The sequence below is a fragment of the Chelmon rostratus genome, chromosome 22 (genome assembly GCF_017976325.1).
Source record: "Chelmon rostratus isolate fCheRos1 chromosome 22, fCheRos1.pri, whole genome shotgun sequence".
Classification (NCBI taxonomy): Eukaryota; Metazoa; Chordata; class Actinopteri; order Chaetodontiformes; family Chaetodontidae; genus Chelmon; species Chelmon rostratus.
In genome coordinates this window covers 7,077,398-7,092,608 of record NC_055679.1, presented here as the reverse complement: position 1 = coordinate 7,092,608, position 15,211 = coordinate 7,077,398, and the positions used below count along the sequence as shown (strand labels likewise).

The 15,211-nt window shown below is 43.1% G+C and overlaps 1 protein-coding gene across 2 annotated transcripts in view; it reads right to left on the bottom strand.

The window, feature by feature from the left end:
• The window catches only part of tbc1d22a (TBC1 domain family, member 22a), a 110,168-nt gene that overhangs the window by 67,224 nt on the left and 27,733 nt on the right, over nt 1–15,211 (bottom strand). Inside the window, exons 7-9 of one of the 2 annotated variants that reach the window (XM_041964059.1) lie at nt 11,723–11,851; nt 9,282–9,344; nt 4,078–4,192 (exon numbers count right to left, since the gene is read on the bottom strand). In XM_041964059.1, coding sequence (XP_041819993.1) covers nt 4,078–4,192; nt 9,282–9,344; nt 11,723–11,851 — 307 coding nt within the window. Of the gene's footprint in view, nt 1–4,077; nt 4,193–8,722; nt 8,789–9,281; nt 9,345–11,722; nt 11,852–15,211 lie in introns of both variants that reach the window. The other variant, XM_041964058.1, reaches the window with a different exon arrangement.

Here is a 15,211-nt window from a genome sequence, read left to right as displayed (position 1 = left end):
AAAGGTAAATGGAGTGTATGGCAGCTGAACAAGCACTGCGGTGCCAGAACAAGGCTGTTTTGTGACTCAAAAAAAAAGAAGCCAGAGAAACAGCGCGAGGGAGCTAAAAAGAAATACAAAGAGACGCTAACAAAGTGACAGATAAGAATAATGGAACAAAAGGAAGACGAGCAAACTAACACAAGCAAACAAACATATTCAGGGACATTTTGTGGGCAGCAGAGTGTGGGTGTGATTTTGTATTTTTTCCTCTATCCTGTTCCTACCTGGTTCTGGGGAGGCAGCCTATGCAGACTACCAAGCCAAAGCCAAAAAGTCTTTGGGAATAAATCAATGAAGAGTCTCAAACAAAAAAGGCAACGAGACACAGAAAGAGGGAGAGAAGCAGAAAACAGCCAAGAAATGAAGTCTGAGACAGAGACAGCACACAACATGGAGCAGAGAACAGACAGAAAAGCTTGTTTAGAGGGTAGATTAAGCAGCTGCAAACATGTCAAAGTCTTGATCAGGTTCCCAATCAGCGCACTGGCTCATACACTCCGATCCTGGCTGTCGCTCAACTCCACAAGGCTTTACGCTGTTTAGACACAAACACACATCTGAAAATGAAATATGACGAACATTCTGAGAAAGAAACCTGAGAAAGCAAAAACCACGTAGCTGCCGTCTGGATTCGTAAAGATAGTTCAGCTCTGGGTTTGCAGGGCTGTACAGTGCAGAAAGATATCGGTCTGTGTGCTGAATGAAATGACCACAGCGGCGCCACCTGCGACACAGCTTTGCAATGCCTGTGTGTAGCACAGTCTTGTCTGTTTTAAAATGAAAATGTATTAGTGTGGACAAGGCCAGAGTCAATCGCAATGATGGTGCACCGCTATCGTACTTAGTAAGACATAATTGCAACATTTATTTATATTTATTATATATATATAAGCTCTACAAAAAAACACTATATGCATCGTCCCCAGCACCAAACATCAAAAAGACAGAGTAAGCAACAAGCTGGAGCAGGTAAACAGTCATATTCTTCCCTCAGGGGTTGGCGGAGACCAAAACAGATGTAAAAGCAGAGTGAATATTGGACTTGAAGTTGACCAGAAATATAACCTTGTGCCTGTGTGCTAACTATCTTGCCGTACCAGCTTGAAAAGTCAATATGATGACCTATCAAGCCAATATTGCTGATATGTCTGTGCTGTGTTTGCAACTTGTTTGCCCCAGGTGTTAAAAAATATCTGTTAAAGCATATTTAATCATATTTATGAACCTTTTTATGAGTAGGTTGGTGATATTCAAATCGATGTGCATAGGAAGCCTGTTCATGCCCAGAGCTTCAATCTTTTGGCACATTCCCTACAAATATTCCTCTATTCTAAAACAGAAGAATTAAGAGAGAGGAACAGTTCAGGTGTCTACAATCACCTTCCAATGTTGCTTTTTCATACTTGTTTGCATTAGTAGTATTCAGCCAACATGTATATACATTACCAGTGAGGTGAATGGGTAATTAGTCAGTATTTATTTGTAACGACTCTTGAAATGAAATGAATTCTGACTTCCTGCTTTCATCAGACACTCATGAGCTCACGTACAAAGGAGGAAGGGGAAAGAGAGATGAAGGGGGAGTGCAGAGGAACAGAATAAAGAAAAGTAGATGGCAAGAGAAGAAGAGAGACAGCCAGAGAGAGCAAGAGAGCACCGCAGCATGAGAGAGTGTATCTCACACTTCCTACCCCTCCACAAAGGAACAGAATTAGGCCCATGAAAGAGCCAAACCTCTCCCCGCTTTGGCTCTCTCTGCGCGTCAGAAAACAAGAGCACCTAACAACAACACAGCGCATCAACACATCGTGTAAGATGCCAGCCGGGCACGTTTGAAGGTTTGTTGGCTGCGTGCGCTGTTCAAGGCTCATCAGCGCGTGGAGATGCAGGGGAACAAAGCGCGGGGTGATGCCTTGAAGATCTGACAGGAGCGCGACTCGCCCACGGAGAAAGCCAAAAGACAGAGGAGAAACCAAAGCACAGAGAGGTAGGGATGAAGACAGAAAGTAGAGGATGACAGAGTGGTGGAAAACGCAGAGGAAACAAGACACAGATGAGAACGGAAAACAGCGGAAAAGGTTTAGGTCTAGAGAGGCTAAACGATGAAAAAACGAATCAAGAGAGTCACCTCTTACACATCATCATTGGGGTTATGAACATTATTTTTAATGATTCCTCACGACAATGATACTGCAATTCATTCCAGAATGCTAAAACAACAACAAAAAAAAGTTTCCGAAATTGAATGTGGAAATGTAAATGACCTGGATGTGATAACAGCCATTATTTTGTAAGAGGAAACTGCCGGTTTTTAAACGAAATCATTTTGGAAATTATACTAATTTGCCACTTTTTCAGGTTCACCTAGCTAAAACTAATGCAGTCTAATACAGCAGCCCTGAAATAAATCCAACCTTAATGAAGGTTGAAATTGTTTTTTCAGAGGTGTTGATTTAAGTTCATGGTCATTTGGAAGGCTGCGCTGTAGTTTGCGGCGCTGCTGCTTTGAATTGCGCTACACTAACAGAAGGAAAACAAAGTAAAAGTTAGAATGAAAGTGGAGAAAATGCCTTTTCTCAAACACCCATTAGCTCTTAGTGAAGTGATGTGTGCCAAAGCCAGTCCAGGAGTCAGAGAGTGCAACCTATTTACGTCCTCCCCACCACTTCACTTGTGGATCCTAATTGCATCTCTGTGACCGCGGTTGGTCTGGCGTGCGCGACGTAGTCCGCAGAGCGTTGTGGTTTCCACTTAGCAGCTCTATTTGAAATGGCTTCAAAGAGAGACGGACGGGCCGAAGCATTGCACAAAGAAACCGAGCAAACACAGTGATTACGTGGGATGTGTAGATCAGCTCGCATCACAGAGGAAGCATGTAGAAAGGTGCACATTCTGGAGAGCATGGGGTTTATTCCCATCACTTAGTGTCACATTTCTGCTCACAAGCTCTACCTGCAATTGCCACCAACACTCAGAGAAAAGGAGCATGCTGAAGAACTGGCTCTTAAAAACCACTGATTGTTTTCTCCATGCTGGAAAAATCCCAAATTAGCAACAACCCCTGATGACTGACAAGCTGATCAGGTTCCGAATCTATGACTTTTGCAGTAAGAGAAGAAAACAAGGACCTAAAAATATTTACCAGGCTCATTCATGAACGATGGAGGATTCCCTGACACAAGAGCTTTAAAGCACTGACTGAAGTAAGTTATGCACCACCAGTAATGTGTGCATGTGATGCTCCTCATACAAAAACAGCATAAACTGCTTAAAAAAATTAAAGATCTAATATGTGGTTGAAATTCAGCTACGGGCTTTCATGAAATTCATCACATCATGTCTTTTCTATAGTGTCATGCATCTAATAAAGAAACAGTGCCAAAAAAAGGGATTATTGGGGATTATTTTTTTAACACTTCATAAAAATTAAGTTAAAATCATCCATAAAATGTGTATCTGTTAAAGATTAACAGTTTCTTCTTTCACCTGCTAAGAGTCCAAGTGTATGCTTTGTATCTGTTTTTATTGTCAAATGAATTTAAGTGTGAGGACGAAATAAAACATTAATCTGCATAAATGTAACATAAATGCACACAGTAGGAGGGCTCCGGGAGAACAGCATGGCATACAGGCACACACGCACGCACACACGCCTAAGGGTCATGCTCTCACAGTGTAATCGTTCGTTTTGACCAGAATGCTTTGATTAATCGCGCTCACAAGCACATTTAAACACATACCGACACTGAACCGTAGATGTGAGAGAAAAGAGGGGGGGGAAAGACGACACAGTTCATTGGCCAGAGGAGTTGTGAAAAGAGAGACCACCTCGACGGGTCCCAGGGTTGACTCTCTGTGACCTGTTGTGATGAGTCTTGCCAGCGACAAAAGGTTCAACTCGGCTCTGCGGAGAGCAGCACTTACAGTAGATGAGCAGCAGAAAGAAGTGGCTGATCCTCACATCAGTAGCGCATCGCACAAAAGATCAGGGAGTTTTTAAGTGAGAAGGGGGAAGGAGAAAGAGGGGGCACTTACCAATGTACTCAAAGACGTAGACGACAAAGAACGGCGTGACCAGGTCGTTGATGCCTTGCACGTAGCCGCTGGCCGGGTGGCGGATGGCCCAAATGAACAGGATCCGCTCAAAAATCTTACACACACACACAAACAAACACACACAAAGAGGCAGTGTCAAAACAACAGTTTGTCGACAAAACACATTTACATCACACAAACTATTCACTAAGGCAGTCAACTCACAATAAGAAACAGAAAAAAGCAATACATTTCTGTCAGAGAAGCAAAAATCAGTAAATGTTTAGTATGAAACAACTTGAACAATTAACTCTGTCAATTTGCCAAATTTCCTCGATTCACAAATCCATTAATTGACTAATCATTTATCTCACAAATGACACACTAATGATGAGGCAAAACATCCACGTTCACTGACACTTTAATTAACTCTTCTCTGACAGCAAATTATGCCTCCAAAACATGAACCCTGGCTGGAATTACGTTTTAATCGTAAAAAGACGGTATTTTAGAAAGTGAGTGAGGTGTGGGGAGGCAAAAGGAGAGATCAGAACAATTTGAGGCATGCCAAGCTGGTGAGGAGGAAAGCAGCTGAATCTCAATCACAGTCTCGCTTGCTGTGGGAGTCTGGCAGGAACACTGCGGATATCGATTTTTAAGTTGGTATTAATCTGGTTTAAACTGTGACTTTTCAGGAGCGATCATCGCGTATTAGCTGATCACGGGAATAGAATTTATGGGGTATAGTCATCCTTTTTTGGGGGGAATGTGTTGGAACAACATTAAAGGTGCCCTGCGTAGTTTTTTGACCACTACATGTGCTATAGAGGGAAGTTCTTACAAGTGGGTGCCTGTTTTGTTTGTACTGTGCAGGTGCACAAGGACGCATGGACTTAGCTGTTCCGCTGATCGACAGCTGGTGGCGATAGAGTGCAAAGTAGCGTAGCAATGCGCTAACGAAGACAAGCAAGAAACAGACTGCCACGAAATATGGATCAAACAATGCAGGACTGAGAACACTTTGAAAAAGGATACACGCAAAGTGAAAAACACTGAAAGTGTTTGTGTACAAGAAATCTCCACAGGGCATCTTTAATGGCATATGTTCTAATAGCAGCTCTTGACCTGGAGCCTTTTTCATATTGACATCAACCAGCAAATGCAGGAAAAAACACTTAAATATGATATTACTTGAGTTAAATGTCACACAACTGCGAGTAAAGTATCTACTTCAAACCCTTAGTTAAATGCTTACTGTGTAGGTTGTATGTGTGAGTTTGTGCATGTGCGTATTTACTACCTTGTATTTGAATCTCAGCTTGATTTATGGTGGTATTCACGTCTAAATGCAGTTAAAATCATCTGTAAATCTGTTGTGAAAAGCGACACACAGAATGCTATAAACACCTCTGTTGTTGCTTCCCAGTCAGGTTGTGACCGTTGGCCCAAATTAAAAAAGCACAAAAGCAGAAGGTGGATTTGGGGCATTCAGGAAATGGATGAGCACATTCTAAATTTGAGATGAACCATTTCTCTCTCTCTCTCAGCGCAGAGCAACACATTCACTTTCTCTGCTACATTTTTTTTTTTCCTGTGCACAAAAAAGCTCACTTTGAACTTTGTTCTCTGCTTTGGTGTTGGTCTCCTCCCTCCTCTCTTTTCTTATTTCACTCACTTTGTCTCCGTCTCTTGCTCTTCCCCCCTCTTGAGTCCGTCTCCTCCTCCATCCCCCCCCCCCCTCTCTCTCTGACTCAATATTTTTTTGCAAGGCAAACACTTCCATCTTCGTTACGGGTGGCTGTTTAATGCTGTCAGCCCCAGTGAATTAGAGGAGGCTTGATGTTCAGCTTGTTTTCTCTGGTGTGCAAATAGACCCTGCCCGCCCCAAAAAATAAACGCACATTCTCTCACACCTTGCTGTACCACACCCATCTAGCATTCTCTTACTTTTGGGTGGGACATGTCATGTTTCTGTCACTTTCTAAATAACCTCATAGCTCATTGTTTTAAGGAAAAAAACATGTCGATGTCATTGTTTTGGAAGCTGTGCGTGTGAGCCCTCTCATTTTCATTCAGAGTAATTCAATCAGTGTTAAGACAGTCGCAAAGACTGGCAGGATGCAACTATCCCTGGCTTTCCCCTACATTTTCTCCACATATCCCCTTCACCTGCCTCCACACATCACACCTCCTCTTCTCTTATCAAAGCCCAATTTATCAAACAGGGAGAGGTGCTGCTGCTCGCAGGGGGAGTGGGTAATGGGACTTTCTTTTCATGCAACCTCAAAAGCTGACATACATATTTCACACTGGCACCTCCACACAGAACCACTTTGAGCGAACGCACCAACATATCCGCACCCGCTGTACTATGGGCACCTTGTCTGTGGAAGATGGAAAACAAACACGCAGAGAAACTGCGCGCTAACCAAACAACACCGTCTTCAGGTTTAAAGAGAGTTCACTGACTCCTCAAAACAACTTGATTGTTGAAAATTATGTTAATCACAATGAACATTTTTCTTAAAAAGCGGTGCATTCTGTAGGACGGGAAATCAGCTCCCTGTCAAATCAGTCCCAGACCCTGAGGGCCCTGATAAAAAGTAATCTCAAGGGGCCGAAACAAAACGGTGTCAGGTAAAAGAACTCTTGAACATCTGATTCCGCTATAAAAAGATCATGAAAAGTGCTCATCAACAATCACACTTGATTGCTACCCATGCACTAATTCCTCATGTGTTAAACATTTGAAATAAAAAAAAAAGGAGACCTTCTTTATATGTGCAGTCGCCGAAGTCACCGATCAGTCCTGCTCTGTCAGTCTCTACTCACAACTTGGAAGCAAAAGTGAACTCTTTTCTCGTTGGGAACTTGTAATTGCAGATTATCAGCATCCCCTGAACACCGCATTGTTCCCCAAAACTCAAACACTCAGATACCACTTAGGAAATCACTGCAGAATTGCTTTAATATCCCTCTCTCCCCCTGCAATGGAACAGACTGTTGACTGCCTTCCATTTCGACTAAATCTCTCTGAGCCCCATGGGGGGAGGAGGGAGGGACAAACAAGTGAATGAAATGAAGCAGAGGTGATTTTCAGGTGGCGCCGAAGCAAGCATAACCATATAAAGAAAGGGGCCTTTGGAGTCTGTTGCATACCAAAATATATGAGAGTGCGCGTCGCTTGAAAATTTCAGTGCACGCTGGGGGCTTTTATTTTGCACACAAAACAAGGGGGTGAAAGACGTGGGCTCTGAGAAATGGGAAAAGGATGTAGAGAGAAATACGGGGAACGTATACAGTAGTAATAGATACTATACATAAGATTATAGGTTAAATAATAAGAGGCAGCCTCCTTCTTGTCTGATCTTATTTCCCTCCTGACCTCCTCTGTTACAGCCCCGAGTTGTATTCTGACAAGACAGGGGCAACAGAAGGTGGCGTTGCCTGGGGCGATGTGTGTGTGTGTGTGACTGTGCTTGGGATTTCTGCGCGTGTGTTTTGCAGCGACAGCACATGCATGCGTGACTGTGTATCCTTTCAGGAGTGTATACGCGTGTGGCTGCTCACACCTGCGTGTAGGTGTTGACGCAGAGCAGTCCACAAGCCCTGGCCACCTCATTAGCCTGCATCTCGTTATGGGAGTTTTCTATCTGCTGTTCTCTGCTCCTCAGGCCAGTGGCTCTGCGTATGACAGGATCTCCCAGAAGCACTGTAATAAGATAAACTTTACCCCGTATGAATGAACGGAATCAAGCTAATCTCCGCCTTGTTTTGGGAAGCTGCACTCGTGCCTGCTGATCCAACACCATAGCAGAAACAAAACTGACTTGTATCATGGTTGCATTTTAAGTATTTAAGCGACACGGTTATCAAATGCAGCTTTCAGTGAATGAACAGTTAAGGATTCCAGTAATGTGTGCCTTGCTGTGTGTTTTCCTAATGTGCCCAAACTACCACTAATAGTTAAATAATTTTATCAAACACAATGTTTAAGAGGGATTTCAGATAATTAGTTCTTATATCCCCTAAAACACATTACCCAACTGTAAGAAGAAGTGCTTTGTTCAGTTGCACTAATGAAGCAGAACAAAGACACTGCTAACCATGCAGGGTGGAAGTTTGTGTTTACTGTATCTGAACACATGCATGACTGCAGGTGTTACTTAATATCCTCTATATTTAATCTTAGTTTGTGCATCAGTGTGTGTGCGCCCATGCCAGACCATGCAGTGTGCTGAAGCCAGGGTTTTCCCGTCTCAAACTCCGAGGCAGATGGAAAAAAATCGACACCAATGATTTGACATCTTGTCAAATGTGTTTGCACACACTGCCAATATTTTTCAGGTTTTTTTAATTCTGAAGTTTCCTTCGCTGAGTTTTGTGATGATACTAATAAGACACCCGCTGATTCCATTAACAAACCCCATGCGATCAGCGCTAACCTTTTCAAGCCAATTAATGTGATTTAAGTGATAATGATTTTACATTTATTTTTCACCATCACTTGAGCCCATGCGTGCTTTATTTCCCTACATGAACCCACGATATCAGTGCAACTGACCCACCCATGATCTGCCTAAAACCAGAGGGGAAAACCCTGCTAGATGAGGTGTTGTGTGTGCAGCAGGGGGGTAGGTCTCACCTCTTGGACAGAAGCTTGTTGAAAGAGAGGAATAAGAGGATTAGTTCTCGGTATGTCAATGTGAATCTGCAGAGAGAGAAAGAGAGAAAAAAAAAGACAAACACTGAAGCAACGGGCAGGTTAGCACAGATCTGGCCAATACAGACAGTGACAGGAACAGACAGAGAGGGAGGGCAACAGTTAGTGGATTGGTGTTCTTGATTGAAGGCAGGTGGGGGTTTTGGTGGTCTGAAATGGACAGCAGAAGTGGTCTTGAATGCAACTACGCACGCTGAGATGTCTCTCTGACAATGTGGGCCTGAGAGTACATTTGCGCGTCTTTTTGTGTGCGTTGGACCACGTTTACACCATTTCAGAGTGTCTGCCCCGCAGACGAACGATACAACAGGCGGACAGATTCGTCAGAAGGGAGCCAGACGGATGCAGGACAGCGGCTGGAGCCAAGCCAGCTGAAATAGTCCAGACCGGACGGGCGGACTGTCTGTGAGTGTGCGGCTTTTCACTGACGGGACTGGGGATTGAGCTGTGCTCACAGTCCTGTCTGCTCTGCCCACCTTACCTCTGTCACCTTTGGCTGCAGCACCAAAGACTCAGGACTCATCCTAGGAATGTCTATGTGGATCTGACAGCAACATGGAGGAGAAAAGTGTTAAAACACACACACACACACATACACATTTACACTCATGAGTACCAATGTAGAAGTCCCCTTCTTGTACTTGTCCTTGATATTCCATATCTAAAAATGGTTTTGAACAGCTGTAAGATCTCCTCAGATGTTCTCAAGAAGGAGTAATCCAGAGAAAGGAGCACTTTCAGACCTTCAGGGTAATTCTGTTATTTCTCACAGAGTCATATTCTCATGATTGTGGCTGTTCTGACTAAAGTAGATACCTATGACGTGACCTACAATTGGAATTAGGGGGCTAATTTCTGTGTTTTCTTTTGGTGAAACAGGGGGGTTGCACAGGAGTTGATTTCTTCCACACTTCTTTGTAGTGTGACTGCACTTCTTTTCCTCTCCATTTCAAACCTCCTGACAGTAAATAAATCAATCAATCAACTTGCCTGATGCACAGGTCAGCACGACGCATTGTCGCGATTTAGAGGGTGTGCACGTTGCAACCTCGAGCCTCTGCAAACCTACAGCTCCCCATAGCACCCTCTCCTTCTCAACATAAGCATGTGAAGAGATTTACGTGTGTCTTCAGGGAAGAATTATTCCTATTTGAAATAATTTATGTAAAATTGAGATGTATTTAGAAAGCTCTGTACTGCTGTACTGCTGATGTCACTGGCAATCAACAATCCACTAGGTAACCCCTCTACACTCTGTGCAACTTTCAGTAGTGTATGCACTGTTTTGACTTGATATGGTTGACTTCCAATTATCACCTATAAACGTTCCGTAGCTCCTGCCAGCTCAAAATATCATGCAAACTAACAGTACAAAATCTACAAAATACAAAAAACAGTGCAGAAAGATTACATTCAACAGGTGGCAATGAGAAAGTGGCCCTGTTCGTGGTGAATGTGTAAGTACAGCTTGATAAAAATTTAGCTGCAAGAACTTGATAAGCCCATAATATAACATGTGTTTGTGAAGTATTTCTGAAATATGTCTGCCCCCTAGTGGTCAAACATTTTATAATGCAGCTTTAACAAAACTAAAACTGTTGTTTCAAAAACGCAACTTCAGTGTCTGTCAACCAAGACGCTACCAGACCATTCCTCATATTTTCTGATAGCTTAAAAAAAAAAAAAAAGAAAGAGCAAAGCTGGACTTTTTTTAAACCCTTTCTCTCGGGATGGAACGAAACTGCAGGAGTTCTTCAAAAAGATTTCAGTGCAAGCTGGGACTTCTACAATGGCTGCATCCATAGGCAAACACACATACACACAAGCTGTTTGGGCAGGTTGCCAACAACTTAAACAGATATAAAAAAGAGACAGATGGACAGACACAAGAAGAGACACAAACTATGGGGACAGATGGAGAGATTTTGACTGGCTGATGGGCTATTCCATATGAACAAAGACAGATACGTATAGTAACATGTTACGTATGCAAATATATCTACAGCCACTTAAACATAATATTCACATACAAACCTGCTGTCATGTGAAATCTGAGTGCCAAACTAACATATGTACAAACACACGCAATCACACACAGGGAAAATAAATTCACTCGAAATCACCGTTCACTCCGTCAACAGTGTTGGAGCAAGGATAATCTGGCAGAAAAACAGGCTTCAAGATGCGATCCAAACAATCATCAAAACAAAGTACGCCAGCTTTTTGGCACAGTGCAGAGGAGATCAATGGGAAATTGGACGGGATATGAGAAATGTGTGTTTTTGCTATCGACAGCCCACTTTGATGTTTCTTATCGGCCTGAAATGAATGGGATGTAGTCGAGTGTTAAAATGAAAGAGTATGTGGGGGGAGAGAGACTGATAAACAGAAACAGGGAGAGACAGAGAGAGAGAGACAGTGTAAGTTATTATTTTAAAAGTCAAAGAAAAGTGTTCATTTAAGCGGCTCTCTGAAGCTCGGGGCTGGTTGTCTCTGGTCTGTGAACAGAGCTCGACCACACTCCCTCCACGACAACACAGACAGACAGACAACAGTCATATGAATGCATGAGGGAGACAGAGGAAGGGACACAGATTAAAAAAAAAAAAAAAAAAAAAAAAAGCATGGAAGTGCTTCCAGTAATCCTGTCTGCGGGGCTGAATCCTGTCAGAACACACACTCTCTCAGACAGATGCACACAAACATAAACATTAACAGCCTTGTGTGCTGGGTTTACCCTGAGGGAATACATTTTACAAGAAATTGTTCTTGTAATTGGAAATGGAACCCTTTGTAGTTCGTCTTTCATTCTGTCCTTCAAGTTCTGGGATTCCGACATTTAAAAAAAAAAAAGGTCAGATGTAGAAGGAATGATTAAAAGATAAGTAAACAGGAGACATCAATGTGTGCATGTGCATATACCTGTCTGTATGTGTCCTGATGGTGTTCGTCATTGCGGGAGTCATAGTATTGCTGGATAAAGCCAAAATATTCTTGTCTCTTCCTCTGTAGGACGCTGTCTCTCCTTTCCGCATTAGCTGGTAGGTAACCCTAAGAAAGGGCGAGAGAGAGACAAAGAAAGGAAGGAAAAATGTTTTATTCTTCGACATACGGTGTTTCACGTCATATTGTCTAACGTACAGTATTTTTCTATTCATCTTCATCTTGACTAACCAGATCAACGCACGTTTGGATCTGACTGGAAGAAATGAGAGCTGAAATTGTGGTTGAGAAAGAAATGCTTTAATTTTTCTGGAAAATATGCTTTTACTTCTATTGCAAAGAGTTAAATGAGAAAGCAGATACCACTCTCACACTTCTACACCTGAGCTAGTAGCTAAGCCAAGCTAAGCACAGCTTAACTAAGCTAAAAGACTGGGAGCAAGTGGAAACAGCAGGCCTGGCTCTGTCCAAAAGTAACAGGTTGCCTAAATGTCAAAGTATCCTCGGGCAAGACACTGAACCCCAAACTGGTCCTGATGCTGTGCACCAATGTGTGAGTGTGTTCATGCTCGTAATGAGAGGAGGTGGTGTAAACAGTGTAGAAGTGCTTTGAGTGGTCATCAGACTAGAAAAGCACTATATATATACAGTCCATTAACTATTTAGCATACAGTTGTGTGTCAGGAGTTGAGTGTCAGAACCTCTGGAGTCTTGTTGCACATAATGGCTTATAAAAAAAAAAGAAAGAACTTGTCTGCAACAAACTGCCCAACATGTTGTTACGTAACATTACCTGAAATGTACAATGAACATTTGCAAAGCCTTAAAACACTGTACTGATACTTGTAGAGGGCCATCAAATGTTAGCAAGTGTATGTGACAGTTTCCAAACTAATACACCTGTCTATCTGTCACAAGCAGGTTTGTGGATTCCACATGGGACTCATTAATTCAGCTTCGCAGATATTCAGTACAACTGTCTTTTCGATATCTGAAACTGCATGCTATGCTATGTTATGTTATGTTGCTCTCTCCCTTATTTATCTGTCTGTCAGCACTATACACTATTTAATGAGCCTTTATTTCTAAACTCTTGTTCTAAAGACTTGACTTGCTTTGAGTTCCTGAGTCAAATTCAATCACACACCTGGGATTTCATAGTGTGTAAATGACACACTCCACTTTGCAAAGAAAACTTTCTGCTGCTTGACCAAATGTTTTCTGCCTATATGGGGAGCTCCAAGTGTGTGTCTGTCGATGTAGATGTAGATGTAGATGTAGATGTAGATGTAGGTGTGTGTGTGTGTGTGTGTGTATGCATGCTTCTGGGACTGTTTGTGTGAGTATACATTTGAAAGTGTGTATCCTCCTTGTGCGGCCAGGCTTATGCAATGAGGAGAAAGTCAACTCCAAACTGAACAACAAATCTGAAGTCTATTACAAGCAAGAGTTGGGACCAGGGCCTCTGAAATATTCATAACATTTTCACAACAGAGCTCAAACGTGACTGCTAGCTGTAAAGGTTTGTCCCTGTGATAGAAGCTGGATTGTCTAGTAGTTAAACCTACAAAGGTGCTAGAAGTTTTTTTAGATTTCCTAAGGTCGTAAATAATTTAAGACAAATAAAGACAAAGAAGGTTGCAGTTTATTTAATCAGTTTTACTGTGGGATCCATCCTCTGTGGTCTTACAAACTGATGGCATGTTACCTTCGTAACTTGTCTACAAATACTTATCTAAAAAGTGTTGTGTATGTTGCTATGATGTGCTTGTGACATGACATCGACAACCCTTGAGAAGGAACAGCCCTTCCTGTGTCCTCTAACAGAGCATCAGAAGCCAGCCAAGACAGCGGTGCACTGTCTCAGAGCCCAAATAGGACAAAGTAGGCTGACACAAGGATACAGTCCTTCCGCCACTGAGTACATGAGGGCGCCACAACCAGAGAGCACCTTTCCAAAATGTGTTCCCGTAGTTCCATCGTCCACCAAAAGTCGAGCCAAGATTGCAGCAACATACACCTTAGTGGTAGGGAATGGAGCTGCTGAACCTCCTGCAGAGAATGAGTTGATTTGATGCATCCCTGATGGTTCTCATGATACACTGCTGAAGTGAACACGGACGTTTTCTTCCAAGAAAAGAAAACAATGCCTGAGGGCCAAGGGTACTGCATACAGCTCCAGCACATTTATATGCTGTAGCCTCTGCTAAAAACTCCAGGTATCCCTGACTACCCTGTGGTTTCAAACAGCCCTAGAGAGGGTGGAATCTTTTACCAATATCTCCTGGCAGGAGGGAAGTGAGTCCAAAGGAACATCATGGTACAGATAAGCCTTGTTTCTCCAAGGGTCCCAGAGACCAGAGGCACTGGCTGGAGGCCATCACCATCTAGCTTTGGTGCCTCTTCATCGAGGCCCAAACTGTTGATCCAGATCTGCAAGAGGCACAATCAAAGTAGCCCTTGAGGGAGGACTGCAGTTGCTGCTGTCAATTTGCCCAGTAACCAGAGGGATAAACCATATGGTAGCCTTGTACCTCTCCAAAAAATGAGAGACAAGGCTCAGAGTGTCCTCCACCCTCTGGAGAGAGGGGGAGGCTCTTAAGTCACAGCAATGAACATGACTGGGAACGAAAGAGCTCTTTATAAAATTACAGTGAGGCCCAGCTGGGCCAAATGGGTCCAGAGAGTTGTTGTGTTACAGATTATCTGCTCTGGGGTCAGAGCATGTTTCAACCAAGTAAAGTAGAATCTGTACGCCATGGACTGCAAAGATGAAAATGCTGTTGCAATGCACCTGGTAAAGATCAAAGGGAGAAAGAGAGCCCCATGGACCAAAACTGGTACGTCTGCCACATGAAGTCAAAAGGAAGATACTACCTGTGGTGGGGCGGCACTGGCACATGGAAATAAAGATCCTTCAAGTTGATGCTTGTAAACCAGTCTCTGAAACAGTCTGGAGAACATCTGCTGTGCGAAGCACGTGAAAATGAAGAACCTTTATGAACTGATTCAGCTGTCTGAGGAGGACCAGTCGAAAGCCACTATCCTTCAGCAAAAGAAAACAAGCTGAGCAGAATCCGCTTGGTTTCAATGGTGTCTCTCCTTAGAAGCACAGAACTGTCTCCCCTGAGAGCTAGAAACCTCAGACAGTCGTTGACAACAGTCATTCTGAACCCACTGAAATCTGGGGTCCGACACCTGAATCCATTGGAAAGAAGGGACATGACTTAAGGGTCTGAAATGCCCTACCCCTTGGTGTCCAGAAGAAGAAGATGTGCTGGTGTGTCTAGGTTTAGGCAAAGGAGCCTGGCATAGGTCATCAGACTGCTGCCTGACTTTGTTCACGTGTGCACTTGGGCTGCAGGCCCGAACATCAGGCCTGAAATGATAGGCCAAATACCATACTCGAGTTGCATGATAAGAAGACCTTGATATGTAAGGAGCAAGGAGAAGAATTTTATGTTTTAC